Genomic DNA, 16,752 nt, shown 5'->3' with positions numbered 1-16,752 from the left:
ACTGATTCCTCCAGTAACTTTTTTAGTGATGAGTTCAAGCATTCCTCCATGCATGTCTTCAGGAAATGTTACAGGAATACCTTCACTTATTTATTCTCTAATAGTTGCAGAGATTTATTCATTGATTTTGCCAAGGCATAAATATTGATCCATAAATTCTTGCCCTTAAAGTAAAGATGAATCAAAGCCAAACCTCAAATTTTAAAGAGCACGCATCTGGAGAACCAAACATCCTTTTTAGCTGATAACCTAATCGATTGGTCACTAGCTGGAGGAGTTCGGTTCTCCAGATTTGTGCTCTTGAAAATTTGAGGTTTGGCTTTGATTCATCTTCACCTTAAGGAAAACATATATGGGTTTTGGAAACTCACTGAGGAATCTTTATTGTTCCCAAGTGGAATGAATGTTTCAGTGTTTTCCGCCAACATCATTAATTTATTCTTCGTAAATTCTTTCAAGATTCTAGCTGGAATTTCACAAATGTTCATTAAAAAATTTCTTCAGGGATTTTTAAATGAATTATTTCCTAGATGTCGGTAGAACATTCTTCCTGAAATTCATCATTAATTCATACTGCATAAGCCCCTTCAGTAAACTGTATAACAAATTCTCTAAATTCTTCTAACCTCTAGAGAGCGTGATGTAGCTTATGGATGACCCCAAGAGAAATTTTAGTGAAAATCTGTAAAGAGTCTAGTGGGACTGTAGATGTATTTCAGAAGAAATTAAAAACAAAAACACATGGACACCGTCTTCAGGCATTTACCTGCACAGACTGTAACTTAACACTAGATAAAGGACAAGCATGCTCCTGTGGCGAAAAGTTTCAATGACTGAAGCGGGAATGGATCCCACACCCCTTGACACGATGCGCTGTAGTGCCTCACGACACTAACCGCACGGCCACAAGGCCCACAAAATTGAAAGCGATACTAAGTCGCTTGTTCAAAACTACTTACAGATATGTGTTTTTTTTTCGTAGAGATTCAACAGAGCCCACTGATAATCCCCCGCCACATCCTAGCTAGACCATGCTTGAGCGTCTGCCAATCACAGGAAGTGCCAAAGGCGGTATTCCATTCGGCTGTATGGATGAGTTTTGCTTTGGAAAAGCAAGAATCCCAAGCTTCTAACGATATAATCACCTCATGGGATATTGGAAATGTAACAGGGACATGATCAGTATCGAAGTCAACATGGGTACCGTAATTTCGGGTGAAATTGATCATTTTTCACGGTTTATCTAGTCTGCTTTCTATGATGTTAACAATGCCAAACAACTAAATGCAGGAAAACAAGTACGAAGGTGAGCCTCATCGACTTATGTACCGAAATTTTCTAACAAATATCATTTTAGTGTTAACAAATACCTCTAAAATAAAAAAAATGAGATCCTCTCATTTCGGGGTGAAATTGATCACTTGTCAATGCCATTATTGTTAGTTTCCAAAACATCTCTATATGATAAATTTGAGCTCCCTGAATCCGAATATGCTTGTAAAATTCTTAACAATTCAATATTTATATAAATAACGAATAGTTAAATTTCAAGAATGACGCGGTAAACGCCTAAATGTATGCAATTTCCTAAGGAGTTCAATGATATCTAACAGAAATTCAATTATTTCAACCATATGAGCTAATAGGGCGATATTCAAAACTGAAAAGGCAATAGATGGCTCTTTTTCAATGGTAGTAAAAACGAAATCCTGAAGCAAAGAAAGCACCACGGAAGATGAACTAAACACAAAAAGTTATGTATTCACTTTGCACTTGATTTCTAATCACTACTTTTTTGATCCAGTTTCCGAATTGCAAGTAATTTACGTTTTTCTTTATTTTCCATACGTTTTGACAGCTCTCCGACTACCATTCTTCCATGCGCTTGTGTTGAAAGTTTGAGAAACTTGAGAATCCAGCGTAGCGCGATCAGTGAGAGGGATACAAACAACAGTGTCGCCGCTCGGCGGTCGGTAAGGGAAACTGAATGTTCGAAAGGTTGTTGTCTGTAAATTTTGCCACTGGCGCCAACTGTTAGCGTTTGAGAGCAAAATAAACAGTCGTTACCCTATTGGTACGAGTTTTGGTGATGATATCTGGTTTGGGGATATATTTCAAGCATCCTCACAAGCTTTCAGGTTTATACCATGTTCAAATCCTTGCTTATAAATAGAAGTTCAAAGGTGTTTGTCAATACTGCACCGTGCATGATTTTGAAATTTTACGTTATTTTCATTGTAATAAACATTCTTTAACGCAAAAAACTTCACATCACACAATTCGACAATAGTTACGATAAGCAACGTTCATTTACTGCAGCTTACATTGATATTTGTGCTCCATTACGAATAAATAAAATCGTGTAATACGATGATCAATTTCACCCTTCTGATCAATTACACCCGATTTTACGGTAACTAGTTAGCTACAAAAATGTCTAGAGTCAATTAAGATGAAATCTATAATAGAAAGGTTTCTTGAAGATGAAATACAAATAGGGTTATCAGAGTGTTGAATTGAGAAATATCTTGAAGAGCACTCAACAATGAGATGATATGTTTCATTTCAGATTAATGTGTTTGAAACAATTTTCAATTTTTTGAATATTAATTTGTTCATAACCTAAATTATCTTTGGGCCACGTTTAAATTGAGGAATATTTCCCAAAACACTATTTTCATTGTTAGATTGGGCAGATCGGATTTTCAAGCTTTCTTGCATTTTGAACCACCCTAGTACCCCATATAATCACATCGACAAGCAAGATACATTACCTGGAAGGTGGGATTCACCTCCATCAGATCCAGCTGCAGGTTGCCGCTGATGTTGAATGTGCGCAAATTGGCCGCCACCGGTTCCAGGCATTCCGGCTCGATGCGCGATAATTTATTGTACGATACGTCCAGATATGTGAGATTCGATAAATTCTCGAAAGCTTTCTCCGAGATTTTGGCCAACCGGTTGAACGAAAGGTCTGCGAAACGGGCAACAATACATATTGGAGTGCGTGAAAAGGTGGAAATTGATGCAAATCGATTTACGGCTAGGAGTGCAAGAGCAAACATGTATTACTACGTAAATGAGCAAATAGATAAGGATGGACGTTGGGTTCCGGGTTTGTTGGATCATGTAATATTTATGGAATGTCAATGGCATGGAAGCAGATATAGGGCATGGAATGTATGTCGGTTAGAGTAGCATGTTGCTTACCTAAAATGTTGAGGCTTTTCTGATACTCGAATAGATGGTCGACTACAACTGAAAGCTGATTGCCGTCCAGTCGGAGGACTCGTAGGCGCTTCAAATCCTTGAACTCCGTTCGTACAAAGTAGGTGAACTGGAAAGATATTAAATTAAGTGTTAGTTTGCTTTGAATATTGTTTTCGGGAGTATGTCTTGTTAATATACGTATGTGGTTCCTAAAACCACCAACTCATTCATCTCAAATAGATCCCAAAATATCTAAATTTTCCTGTAACAAATCGGGTACACCTACCTGGTTCTGACCCAAATCCAGCTCGGAGAGGTGCGTCAGCATATTGTAGACCTGCGGATTCACATTCAACAGATGACAGCCTCGAACCTTAAGCACTTTCAATTCCTAGAAAAATAAACCAATAAAAAAGAGCAGCATAAGCACACAAAAAAGTCGCCCCAACCAAGACATCAACATGACGATGAAAATCCCATTCAAATGTACGGTGGCAATGATGATGGCGTAAAAAAGCCGAATAGGGATTCTCCCGATTATTACCATATAAAATGGCTATGGCACCCATTCTACGCACCTGTACGTCTTTGAAAACCTCCGGAGGCAAATCGTCGATGGGATTCCGGCTAAGGTCCAGGTGCTTCAGCTTCGCCAAATGGAGGAAGAGGCGCGCGTTCAGCTCGTCGATGGAATTGTCCGCCAGGTTCAGCGATTTGAGGCTCTATTGAGAAGGGAAAAGCGAGAAGAGAAGATAAATAGCTTAAATTGTGGCAGCCGTGTGGAATTTGGCATATCAGGCATTATGTGCCCCCCAAAAAGGAACGGGAAAATTTAATCAATTGTTTGCAATCATCCATGTGGGCAATTTTATCAGATTTTGAAAGGCGATTTTCCTACGTTTAGTCAGCGATATTCACCATTATTCAAATCGATCACAATTTTTTACTTCAACTAGCAATAAAATTGCCGATTCTCTACCGATTTTGATGATTCTCCCACGGTTAGAATACAAATCTTATATATTTGAGAAAAGTTTGAAAAATTTTAAAAACCGTTTTATAAAAGAGCCAAAGGTCCGTTAAGTCGAGACAGGATATTCAACAGCAAAAACATTGAATCACGTTACAGCTTCTATAAGCTCATTAAATTATGGATACTTAGTTATGAATATACTATTCAGAGGAGTTATTCATTATGTGTATTGTTTAATCTATTTAGACTCAGTTTTTCACTTTGGACATGATCTTTATCTGTTCCTTTCACCTTGCAGGAGAGGAATTGGAAGCATACCTTCAAATTTTATCATGCAGTCATCGAGTTCAATATCTTTGTGATGAAAGCTTCTAAAACATCAACGATGGGGTGAGATTCTTCACAGGCCTTGTCTCCAGCATTCACCCATATCAAATGATAGAATTGGTTCATACCGGGATCATTGGAGATTGGAACATATTTTCGAAAAAACGGCTTATTTTGGAGATGTGATTAGCGGCTCTGTTTTGCTTGAAACCTATGAGCTAGTATTGATATAAGTCCTCTTTAACCAAAGAACGAATTTCCTCTTAAAAAAACTGTTATAGACCCCTGTATTTATTTTTTATGAAACTTTAACAAAAAAGGCATATCTAACCCATAAGACGCAAATGCCCTCAAAATTATGACCCTGTTAAAAGATTTTATTCTGACGACGAGAAACACGTTCTCTAAAAACTCCTCCTACCTCTGATACCAAACAAACAAATAATTTCAACAATAAAGTGTGATATTTGAAGGTGGAAAGTTTATCGCCAGAGTATACGACAATCAGTCGCTGTTTCTAACTTTGAACGGACAAAACCTTCAAACTTCTTTGCTTTATTGCAGGACAGTAAGAAAAATATGACAAAAATTGTCCAAGAAAGCGAAGTTATTTCAGAATGAACTACAGTAATCAGAAATTACATTCACTCACAAAAACAACGAAAATAATGCTTGTGGATACTGAATTCACGTTCAAACTATTTTTTATTTTTTTTTATGGGCCATACTGTACAAAATTTGTTTTTCTTTATATATTGCCAGATACAATATTGCATTGAATCATCTAAAAGTATCTTACTAATAACAAAAGAATCACAAACTTTGTTGATTCGTTTTCAAGAGTTAAAAAAACAAATTTCTGTGGTAAATTTTGCCTTTAAATCAGCATACAAGCAGGTAATCTTGCATAGAAGTTTAAAGGATGGACTCGAAAAAAATGAGTCATACAGAAATGATTACCAAAAAATCATTTTAAATCGGATTCTACTCAAATTTTTAAGCATTAAATAACTGTATATTAGCTATATTTTGGAATGATTTATTTATTTAATTTATTCCCAAAGCTGAATGCTCGTACATCTCTCTTAACACTGCTCATGAGATCTTTGGCGAGGCTTTGCCCATCTTTCTTACACAATTTCTCTCAGTTTTTCTCCAAAACTTCATCGGTTTCGAATGTTTTTCCGTTTTCCTTCATCGCCCGAAACTTTACAATCGGACAAAATTCTGGTGTACTTGACGGGTTCACCGTCTTCGAGACCACATTAACGCCCTTCGCTTCGTATCCATCCATTACACGCTTGCGTAATGGCACGAAGCGAGATCCGGCCAGAATAGCATGGGACTACGGTGAGAGCGGAGGAAGGGCAGCAAGCGCTTCTGCAAGCATAACGAACGGCTGGCTGTACCGTCCGCACTCGCAATCGAATTTGTCCATCTTTCTCTTGCGGGACGTAACGACAAAAAACTCGAGGCCGGGGATTTGTTTGGTGTCCGCCTTGTCGAGACAGCCTGGTTTGACCAGCCACTCACGGTACAGCTTCCGCGCACGCAATTTGGCCACCGTGTTTTGTTTGTCAGTCCGGTTTATCAGCTTCCTGACCGTAACCCAGCCCGTTTCATGGCCTGTTGGCTTACTGTCTTATCTGCTGCGCCTTCTCTGGAATCCTTTTCGACTGCTTCCAGCGCGCCGCACGATGGTCTTCGTCTCCTGGAACGTCTTCACAACACGGGTCACGATGGAATGGTTGATTCCAAGCCTTTTGCCGATCCAGCTGTGTGACTGACCAGGATTATCGATCACCGCGCCCAAGATTTGCTGGAGTAGCTCTTTTCGTTTCGAATGCATCTTGAAAATGAAAAAGCTTGATGAACTGTGGGAGAAGGTCAACGATGTAATCTTGGACATCGAGACCCACGAAGAGTTTACCGAAGAAGACGAGATCGATTTCAAGAAGCGGTCGGACTTCGGTATTGAGTATTACAACATCAAATCCCTGCCGCTGGACAATCTAATTCTAATCTAATCAAGGAGTTACAGGAGCTGTTTGGGATGAATCAATCTGTTCGAAACCTGAATGTGTCACAGCAATTAAACATCGAGCATGTGCGACTGCCTCAGATCCAGTTACAGACCTTCGACGGCAACATCAATGAGTGGTTGAGCTTTTGCGACCTGTATACGTCGCTTATTCATGGGAAAGCAGACTTGCCGGACGTGGAAAAGTTCCACTATTTGAAAGGATGCTTGGCAGGCGAGGTCAAGACATTGATGGACTCTTTGGCGATCACAAACGAAGACGAAGAGGTATAATGACAGCAAATAGTTGAAGCGGCGACAAGTCCAGGCGTTGTTCACTGTTCAGCCTTCCGAAGCTGGCTGAAGAGTTGGCCAACGATTTGCGATCCCTTCTGGAGAGATTTTAACGAACTGTGCAGACTTTGGATCAGATAGTTCAACTCGGCGATTACAAGGATCTGCTATTGCTGGATATCATTTGCTATCGCATGGACCTAAAAACGAATAGAAGTTGGGAAGAGTTCTCATCGATCCAAGAACAGGATTCGATAAATGATCTAGTTGAAATCCTGCAGCGTAGAGTCAAAGGCCTATAGGTTTCACCAGTGATATCATCTGATGTCAAATCCGCATCTCCTAAGCTGGATACTAATCCGTCTAGTTTGCGATTGAACTACATTCCAGTGCAAACAACAATCCGAAGCTGAGTAGCGTGCTATGGAGACCACCTTCTTTACCAATGTCCTCTGACAGATGGCTTAAACCGTGACAAGGTGCTACCTGACAACGCCTTCTGCCAAAATTGCTTTAAGCGAGGACATCGAGCGATGGAATGTCCCCCCCGTCATTTAGAAATGTAAAGGGAAACACCACACTCTACTGTGTTTTCGACTGTTCTCTATAGAAGGTGAAAACGGATCGCCGTCTGTCCGAACTTCTGCAGCGGGCAGTAGTACCCGATCGCCTGGTAGGCCGACGAATTCCCCATGGTACGCCTACTCTGGTGGAGTCCCTATGCGCGGAAGGACGTCAATCGAACAGATACGTGACCAGTAACATGGCGATTTGTTCCGGTTTGGCCATTTGAGAAGAGCAAGGTACCCAAGAACGTTTCCCCGAAGACGAGACAATCCTCAGCAGAGTTATACACCCGGATCCGAAAATGGTATGCAAACAGAGAATGTTTGGAAACGAGTTTCGAGTATTCGTTGGCGAAAGAAGAAGAAGAAGTCTGTGGAAGTACAAAACCCAAAAATAACCAAAAAAAATTATACTTACCATATTCATTGAAAACAACCGCTAAGATAACTCACATTGCTTCTATTGATCAGCGAAAAATATAAACTTGAACGCAATTCCTGTTTTGCAGTTGTTATTTAGATCGCAAGTTCATATAGAGCCTCTTATGCCTTTATTGTTCAATATGGGACTGCATCAACTTCATATTTTTCCACAATATTTTCAAACAAAGTGTGATAATTTTTATGTGCATAGTAAAATATACATTGACACGTGGATTGCGACGAAAAAAGGTGTTGGCTCGAAAATCAATATGGGACAGTTATGCTTTTATGGGCAGTCAATCACGCAAGTTTGAAATTGGACTTGGAAAGTATGCATGCGAGAATTCAATTTAAAAAGTTCCTGAAATTTCTGAGAGTTTGAATTTTAAATAAATTTGTTATGTGTTCTTGAAAGAGTTACTGTCATTTTTTAAAAGCATATATTGATGAAACACAAAAAAAATTCTCTCTAGAAATTTTGAAAAAGTTAGAAAACTTCTATTAAAAAATTCCTAGTATTGTTCACTGGAGGAAAAATAGGATTTTTGCAGTAATTTTGCAAGATATGTGCGAAGAAATGTATAAATAGAACCACTGAAAGTTATATCTATAGGTGTACCCAGAGACAATCACGGCGAAACTACCGACGATTTTTTTTAAATAAATAATAATTATTAATTAATTCTTGAAATTGGAAATGAACCTTTGGAGTATACCTGGTAGAGTTCCTGAAATAACAGTAGAGCAATTTTTGATTGAATTTTCGAGGAAATCTTTGGAATAGTAATCAGCTTTTTTTCGGTAGATCTCGTCATACCAACTCAGTGTATTTCTATAGTAATCCTGGGAAGTAATCTTCGTAAGAATCTCAAGAAATTCGGTATAAAAGAAGAAGGTTGAATGGTCCCAATAAGTTCTCAAGGTTCCTATGGAATTTCCCACTGGAATCTTTACTGCCCTTAACCCTCTATCAGCAGCTTTATTTTTTCTCCAAAAAAATATACCAAATCGCGATATTTTTTGTTTATTGCTATTTTTGAACCATTTTACATAATTTCTCAAAAAAAACTCTTTGGAATAAGTGTCGGTATTCATTGGTTATTTCATTCAGAAGATAGTCCAAAGTTCATTGGGGACCGAAATTCTCCATTGTTTTTAGTCAATTAGTCAAAAAATAAAATGTGAACTATACAATGTCAGGTAATAAGAATCTACTTTGGACAAATAATACAAATCAGTTGAATCTAAAGGAGTTTCGGAATATCTCCGGATCTAGATGACCAACAGTGTGCGGGGCTTATTATTCAAAAGTTCTCTTCTGAAATCGAATCACATAATTTTTTTCAAAATTAACATTTAAAGGTGGCGCATGCGACTTAAAGGTGAATTTGCAAGCTATAAAAATGACCTTCATTGAGATCATCATAACTTTGTTATTTTTGAATCAATTTTGAAACTTTTTGCATATTTCCCTTCAAAATTAAATTTATGAAAACTTTGTAGAATAACAAATTTGTCTAAAAACAAAACTAGTTTTAGTTAAAAGTAGTTAACTCCAAATTGGTCTTAATTTTTCATAAAAACTTATCTTTGTTTGACCATAACTTTATGAATATTTAACCGATTATAGTTTTACTATGCTTTTGAAGCTTATTGAATTGTTCCAAAACTTTTCATACAGCACATTTTACATAAAAAAATGTTTTGACCAAGTTGTTTAAAAAAAAACTGCACAAAAGTAACAATTTTTAAACAATTTTGGAACAAAATATTTTTGCACTTGTTAAAAAATATACACACTATTCAACTTATTTTTCAACCAAGATGCTTCATAAACTTGAGCATTATAGAAAAATGCAATTTCCGGCAAAAAAGACTTTTAAAATCCAAGGAATTTTTTTTTAAATCAAAAAAAATAAAAAAAAAACATGTTTTTGGATAGTTTTTATTAAAAAGTCATGTTTTTGGGTATGTATTGGGGTAGAAAAATGTGTTGTATAAACAATATTTTTTTTTTTGCAAAAACATTTTAAAAGATTTGGAATCAGTTGAGTACCGTCATGCTACCATTCACCGTGCATTTAAGAAAAATCTGCGCTTCAAAAAATTATATTATTTTTCCAAATCACTCAAAGTGAACTAGAATACCACTACGAAGCGTGCAGTTATACCATAATTCAGATGAAAATCTAAAATTAGTTATGCATAACAAAAAATACTTAAAAAGTATGTTTACAAATTTCATGTTACGTTCGCCTCGTACCGTCCTATGTCACCATTAACCGTGCACACTGGTGCACCATTTACCGTGCGTATAGTTTTTAGAATGATTTAATTTCGTATCTTGAAGAAACGTTGTTGAAGGTGTAACTATATTGCTAGTAAGGACTGTTCATTTAAGAAAGTAGACACCTTAATATTAGCATTTTGGTATAAAAATTCCATAGAAACAAATAAAATTTTGTTTCAGTGTGATCTCAAGTGTTTATTTTGACAGCAGACAAAAGTTGACATAAAAAAATTATAAATTCTAAACGATGGGTCGACTTTCAATTTTTTTTTGCACAAATGGTGTACAGAAAAACTGCCGTTCCGAGATTTGGCTTAAATCGCGAAGTGTCAAAATTGAATTTTTTCAACGCTGTGGCCAAAACAGATATTCCTGACGACGTACGATACATCCCAACAGAAAAATTTGGGAAAAATGATTTGGTATGGCAAGCAATTTGCTCCTGCGGTATGAGAGTACCACATACAGTATTGGACAAAACATTTGCATTTTTTTTCGATTTTCCATACAAAATGACCAACTTTGGTAAGCTATATCTCAGTTATTTATGGACCGATTCGAATGAAACTTTCACAGAACATCAGATATAACTTGAATTTTAACATGTATTTTTGAATAATTTTTCCAATCACGAGTTTGTTAGTAATAACGGTTTGACTAAAGTGTAATTTTCGACGAAAAATTCAAAACTTTTTATCTCAAAATCTGATAGCCCTACACAAAAACTGTCTTCAGCAAACTTATTCATCTCGCCAAAATCTACAACTTTGCTGGAGATACTATGAAGCTATTCCTTCAATATGTTTAGTTATGTCAATTATAAAAAATCGTCAAAAAATTCACTTTAGTCAAACCGTTACTGCTTTTCAACTTGTGATTGGAAAAATCACTCAAAAATATATGTAAAAATTCAAGTTATGTCTGATATTCTGTGAAAATTTCATTCAAATCGGTCCATAAATAACTGAGATATAGTTTATCAAAGTTGGTCATTTTGTATGGAAAATCGAAAAAGTTGCAAATGTTTTGTCCAATACTGTATTTCACGACGGGTTCAATCAACGGCGAAAATTACAGAACTGAATGCATTAAAAAATGGCTTCTGCCCATCTAGTGAAAGCATACCATGCCTCCATTGTTTTTGCCAGACCTAGCATCGGCTCACTATGCTTCAGCTACTTTGGAGATGCTCAAGAAGGAATAAGTCGAATTTGTAGAAAAATGATCGAATCCATCAAATTTCTCAGAACTACGCCTCATTGAAACATATTGGGCAATAATCAAACGGCATCTTAAGAAGGATGGAAGAGAAGCAAGCTCCATCGATTTTTTCAAGAAAATGTGGTCAGCAGTTCAAAAAGCAGTTCGAAAAGTTCCCAAAAAAGTTGTGCAGAATTTTATGGGAAGTATCAAAAGAAATCTCCAGCAATGCTCAATAAATGTTCAAATTTATGTGAATTTGATCGAAATTACGTTGATTTCCATGTATTTTAGGTAAACTCATGAATTTGTTCGAAAATAAATAGTTTACTGTAAAAAACACGTACTTTTTAAATGAACAGTCCTTAGTGTGCGCACTTATTTGTAAGGGTATTCAAATTATTTTTTACAATGAAAGCCATAGAAAGTTAAAAAAATAGCAAAATCATTATTTATTCATTAAAATTGTTATAGAAAGTTTGACTGTCACTTGTCCAAACCATTCCATATTTGCTCAACAAATAAATATCGAGTAGTTCAATCACGACATAATAATAATTCTAATATCACCCAATTATTTAAAGCCTTTTACACTAATGCACGGTAATAGGAACCATCAATAATGAAAAGGGTTCATTCACCGTGCCTTTGTGTTTCGACTGGAACACAATAAAAAAATCTTATTTACATAAAATGTTATGGTTCATGCGATGAAATACATCTCTCTAGCAGTATCTACAGCAAAAACTGATTAATAATATGAAAAATTTGATACTCTATCGTAAAAAAATATATGAGTTTTTGGTGTTACTACTAAGACTTTTAGAAAATCCCATAATTAAACAGAATTCATATGATTTTGACTACATAAACTAGGTTTTTTAAAATACAAAATAAAAATTTGTGAAAATTATATGAATATTTTGTAGGAATTTGTATATGTGCACGGTGAATGGAGGCCGCACGGTGACTGGTGACTTAACGGTATTTATGAAGTTATACTTAAACAAAAATGATTTTTAAGTAAAATGAGGGAAAATTTGAGGAAAACTATTTTTAACTAAGACTAGTTTTGATTTAAAAAAAATTGACTTATTGAAAGTCTTCATATATTTAATTTTGAATATAATGATGCTAAAAGTTTAAAAATTGGTTAGAAAATACACTAAGGTTTTTTTTACACGTGCAAAAAAATTCCGTGCAAAAAAAACCGTGCTAATTCTGGAATTTGTGTTAAAATAAACCGTGGTAATTCTAGAACCCGTGGAAAAAGTACCGTGTTAATTCTGAAATCCGTGTGAATAGGAAAAAAAGCCGTGTTAATTCCGAAATCCGCGTAAATAAGTAAAAAAAACCGTGTTATTTCCGAATTTTGTGCAAAAAAAGTACCGAGTTAATTCCAAAAGGCGTGTAAAAAAAGCCGTGTAAAAATAGAGCGTGCAAAAAAAAAAACCGTGTAAAAAAAGACTTTAGTGTAACGAAGTTATGGTAATTTCACTGAAAGCCATTTTTTCACTTAAAACCTTCTAGACACTTGCGCCAACTCTAAATCTTAAAAAAGTTAGCTTAAACTTTGAGGTTTCTCTTTTTATGTGATTTGAATACATAAAAGCATACGAATTTTTTGATTTGAGAACTTTTGAAAAATAAGCCGCACAAGCATGAAACAAAAAAAAAAACAAAACTATGTTTCCTGTATATTTTCCAGGTATGTTTTGAAATAAGAATGTTTCGTTATTTTAATTAATAAAACCGTAACAACATACAAATTTAAATGTGTTTCTTTGAATACCCATCTGAAGGAGATGGGGAAAGCTTCCCGACTATGGGTACATAACAAAATCATATCAGCGTATGTTGTAATGATATAAAGATTTTATCGAATATAGGTTGTTACAAACTTGAGGCAGGATGTTGTTAAAATAGCTTAAACATACCAAACAGTTGTATGAATTGTAACATAAATGTAACAAAATATATTGTATATCTATTAAAGACATATTAAGCTTAGTTATAATTTTCAACACAAAGTATCAAATCTATAATAGTGTCTGATGAACGGGATAACACATTCAGTTACGAGTTTTTTGCTGAATTATATAGAAATTCCTACAAAACTTCATATTTGGAGCAATAGACAGAAAAATGTAAGTTTTTATATTAAACAAGCAATTCAAAATTGGGTTTATAGCACAAATAGTCAATTTAAAATCACTTGCAATTTAGTTAAAAATAAAAATAAGATAATAACAATTTGCTACCGCTTGGATGGTTTAAGAAACTTTTTTGTCATACTCCTCCATATGTAGGTATTTAATATTATTATAAAATTGTTAAAAATAAATAAGAAGAAATATATTCTATAAATTTAACATATTATGTTATTTTTTTGTTTTAATATTTTCGTTGAATAACGGTGCCTAGGAGAAATACAACATAATAAGGTATGCATATCATATTCTGATAAAATTTTATTATATTTTTGTTATATGCCTCTAATTGGGTTATTATGGCTTCTGGATTTACTTTGCTGCTAATGATGACTAACAATGTTATCTTTTGACCAAGCCTGATGATTAATTGTTCTGACTCACTGTGTAGGTAACAAAAATATCAATTTTCAAATCTTTGAGCAAAGATGTTAATATGCACATAACCATAAAACAACAAATGATACCCTATGAAATATTTTTGAAGAAGTTTCTTGTTATGCTTGTCGCCTTTTTTAAATTTTTAACATATCTAAAATGAATCCATACATCATCGATACAAAGAATCAGTTCTGAACTTTTTTTTTGAGATAGGTTGACCTGAATTTGGCTGAAATTTAGATCAGAAATAGCGATGTCGATGGCAATTCAATAAAAGTCAATTGGATAAATTTAAACTGAATTTTCTACAATTTGTCTACACAAAAGTGGAAATATACTCCAATTTTATTGATTTTTTCATGCTTGTACTGTAAATGGATAGCCTGAAGCCAAAGTTTTTATTGTAGTCTATAAAATGATAAAAAAAACTGTGAAAGCTTGTAAAATTTCAGCACCAATATGCAAACGCAAAAAAAAACTTCTGCCTAGTTAGTGAAGAGTATGTAACTGGAACTGATGATAGTAATAAAAATTGAGCAACAAGCTACGTACTATGAGTTCATTCAGAAGTACGCAGAATATCGTTATAAAAAACGATACGCTCCCAATGGCAACGTTGTTGCTCATCGAAAAAAAAACTGACAAAGCGTTCTCATCTGTACTCAAGTATATTGTGCGCTATTAAATTAAATTACATCAAACATAAAAAAAATCTAACGTGAGGTTCGCTTTCCGCTTTTATCGTCGTTGCTCTTCCATTGGAAAAGTAGATATTTCATGTATAGCCACCGTCAGTTGCAAACTGAAAGCTTTACCTCCGAAGCTCTGGTGCCGGTTGCCGTATCGAGCAAATAATAGTATACAACATCAAAAAGAATTATCATGAAAATTTCACCGTTATTTGCATTCTTTATGAAACCAGGATGAGCGAAATTTCGAAGTCAATATTTGGTCACCGAGCTTGGATAAGCTCGCGCTTTGGTAAATATCAAAATCGCTTAGAGAGTATCGTTCGTTCTGTTGCAGTATATACCTCTAAGTAATTGAATTTCAACCTCCCCACTCCAATACTGTACATACAAACCTTCAAATGCCCGAACGTTCCGCTTGCTATCCGCTCCATTCGATTCTTCGAAAGATCCAACTCCAACAGATTGTCCTGGCCACGGAAATTTTCCACCGTGATTTGGGTGATGTTGTTCCGCGAGAGATCCAAAGTGCGCAGCTTGACCAGGCCCCAGAAAGAGTTCATTCCGATGGCTGGAACGTTGGCGTTGGTGATTTTTAGCACTTCCAGCTTCGAGAGGGACTGGAATACCGGTCCGATGGTGAGGGAATTTTTCGATCCCCGGATCAGGATTACTTCGACTTCTTTGTCGAAGTCTTGCACCGGGACCGTTCGCCATTGGACTGTGGAAGAAATTGAGAATTTGGAATGTTAAGTGATGGTTTTCATTTACATATATCGTTAATATGGTTAGTAAATGGCTGGGCATGGCGTACCATTGGTACCTCGCGTACCTGAAGGAATAAAATAGACCCCTCTGTGCGATCCTTAGCCTCTTGCCCAGCAACTCCTATCGCTACCTCCTCGTGGTACTGGCCGGGGTACGATTAACCTTAGGGAATATCGGGTAACCAACCCCCGGTGGGAACTTTGGTCGTATGCTGACAGGGAAGGAGGGGTTTGCTTTTGCTTTTGCTTCTGCAAACCTTGAGCATCTGTACTCCATGTTAGGAGCGGCTCACAGAGCATCTGTTCCCTATGTCAGGGGCGGCTGATTATCGTCCGAGTGCCAGAGAAGGACTCTAAGCTAAACTGTGCACTATGGTCCTCCGAACATTTAGGGGAAATGGTCCTTTCCGGAAATCTAGCGGGTTGGTGTCAGGCTCAGCAAGTCAGCCGTAAAAAAATTAAGCAACGAATAATCAACGAGAGAATGCGAACCGGGACAATCGGCGAAGACCACAGCGATGTAAAGGAACTAGCGATTGGAAACTCGCCGACGTGCTGAAGAATCTGCTCAACAGACACCCGGACCCTGAAGGTCCAGGAGTGTGGGGTTGGGGACCGTTTACTACATGCAAAGTAGCAGACAGGACTACATCCCCGACCCACTAAACCATTCCCATTCAAAGTGTAGTATCTGTTCTTATCAGCTTAACATCTGAAAGCTCTCCCATAGGGAGACAACAAATGTTGAACTGATTTTTGGAAAAGGGCGGAACGGTCAGGGGCTTGCACCACTTCCGTCACGGGTTGGCCCGGTATTGCAGTACCGCCGGGATCGGCCCACCTTTTTTTTTAATTGCTGTGTAGTTTTCGGCTTATAGAATAGAACTACGGATGACCTGTTCCGTGCTGAGGAATGAATGGTCGAAGGGCTGAAAAAGATGTTCGGCCATTAACGGAGCCTGTGGGGTACCTGGGCACCCCTCACAGTATTTTGTCCCTTACCGCGTTAATGCAGGGCTCTGGCGTGGTGGACCTCTTTTCCCGTGCTACTCGTGGGATTCAATAATGAGTACAATATCTAATCAAAATAATAGTAGTAGTGCAGGTAGTAGCAGTAGTAGGGAAGCGAACCCCTTCGCAAGAAGTGGGTTAGCTAGGTCTCCGTTGAGGAGAGTGGAAGCAGGAGGAGGCAGCAGTGCACGTAGTGCCAGTGCTGGAAACCATATTTCATCCCCGGCCAACGCATCGGGTGAAGTTATGGATGGAGCGTGGTTGATGAGGGCCATCAATAAAAGTAGAGATGGGCTCTCTGCGATGTAAGTGGCTGCACAGCAGCTCGACTCCATAATTGACTTTGGGTCCTCGAAGTCTAACATCAGCAAGGACCTCAAGCAGGCCTTGT

The 16,752-nt window shown here is 36.8% G+C and overlaps 1 protein-coding gene across 5 annotated transcripts in view; it reads right to left on the bottom strand.

Moving 5' to 3' along the window:
• LOC5575298 (toll-like receptor Tollo) overlaps positions 1 to 16,752 on the bottom strand; it is a 476,821-nt gene that overhangs the window by 53,305 nt on the left and 406,764 nt on the right. For all 5 annotated transcript variants that reach the window (XM_021847153.1, XM_021847156.1, XM_021847157.1 and 2 more), the window contains 5 exons: positions 14,979 to 15,304; positions 3,789 to 3,932; positions 3,497 to 3,601; positions 3,211 to 3,337; positions 2,775 to 2,974 (listed from right to left, as the gene is read on the bottom strand). In XM_021847153.1, the coding sequence (XP_021702845.1) occupies positions 2,775 to 2,974; positions 3,211 to 3,337; positions 3,497 to 3,601; positions 3,789 to 3,932; positions 14,979 to 15,304 (902 nt within the window). The remainder of the gene's footprint in view (positions 1 to 2,774; positions 2,975 to 3,210; positions 3,338 to 3,496; positions 3,602 to 3,788; positions 3,933 to 14,978; positions 15,305 to 16,752) is intronic.

The sequence above is a fragment of the Aedes aegypti genome, chromosome 2 (genome assembly GCF_002204515.2).
Source record: "Aedes aegypti strain LVP_AGWG chromosome 2, AaegL5.0 Primary Assembly, whole genome shotgun sequence".
Lineage (NCBI taxonomy): Eukaryota > Metazoa > Arthropoda > Insecta > Diptera > Culicidae > Aedes > Aedes aegypti.
Note: the sequence above shows the minus strand (reverse complement) of the source record. Positions and strands in the feature narration are given on the sequence as shown.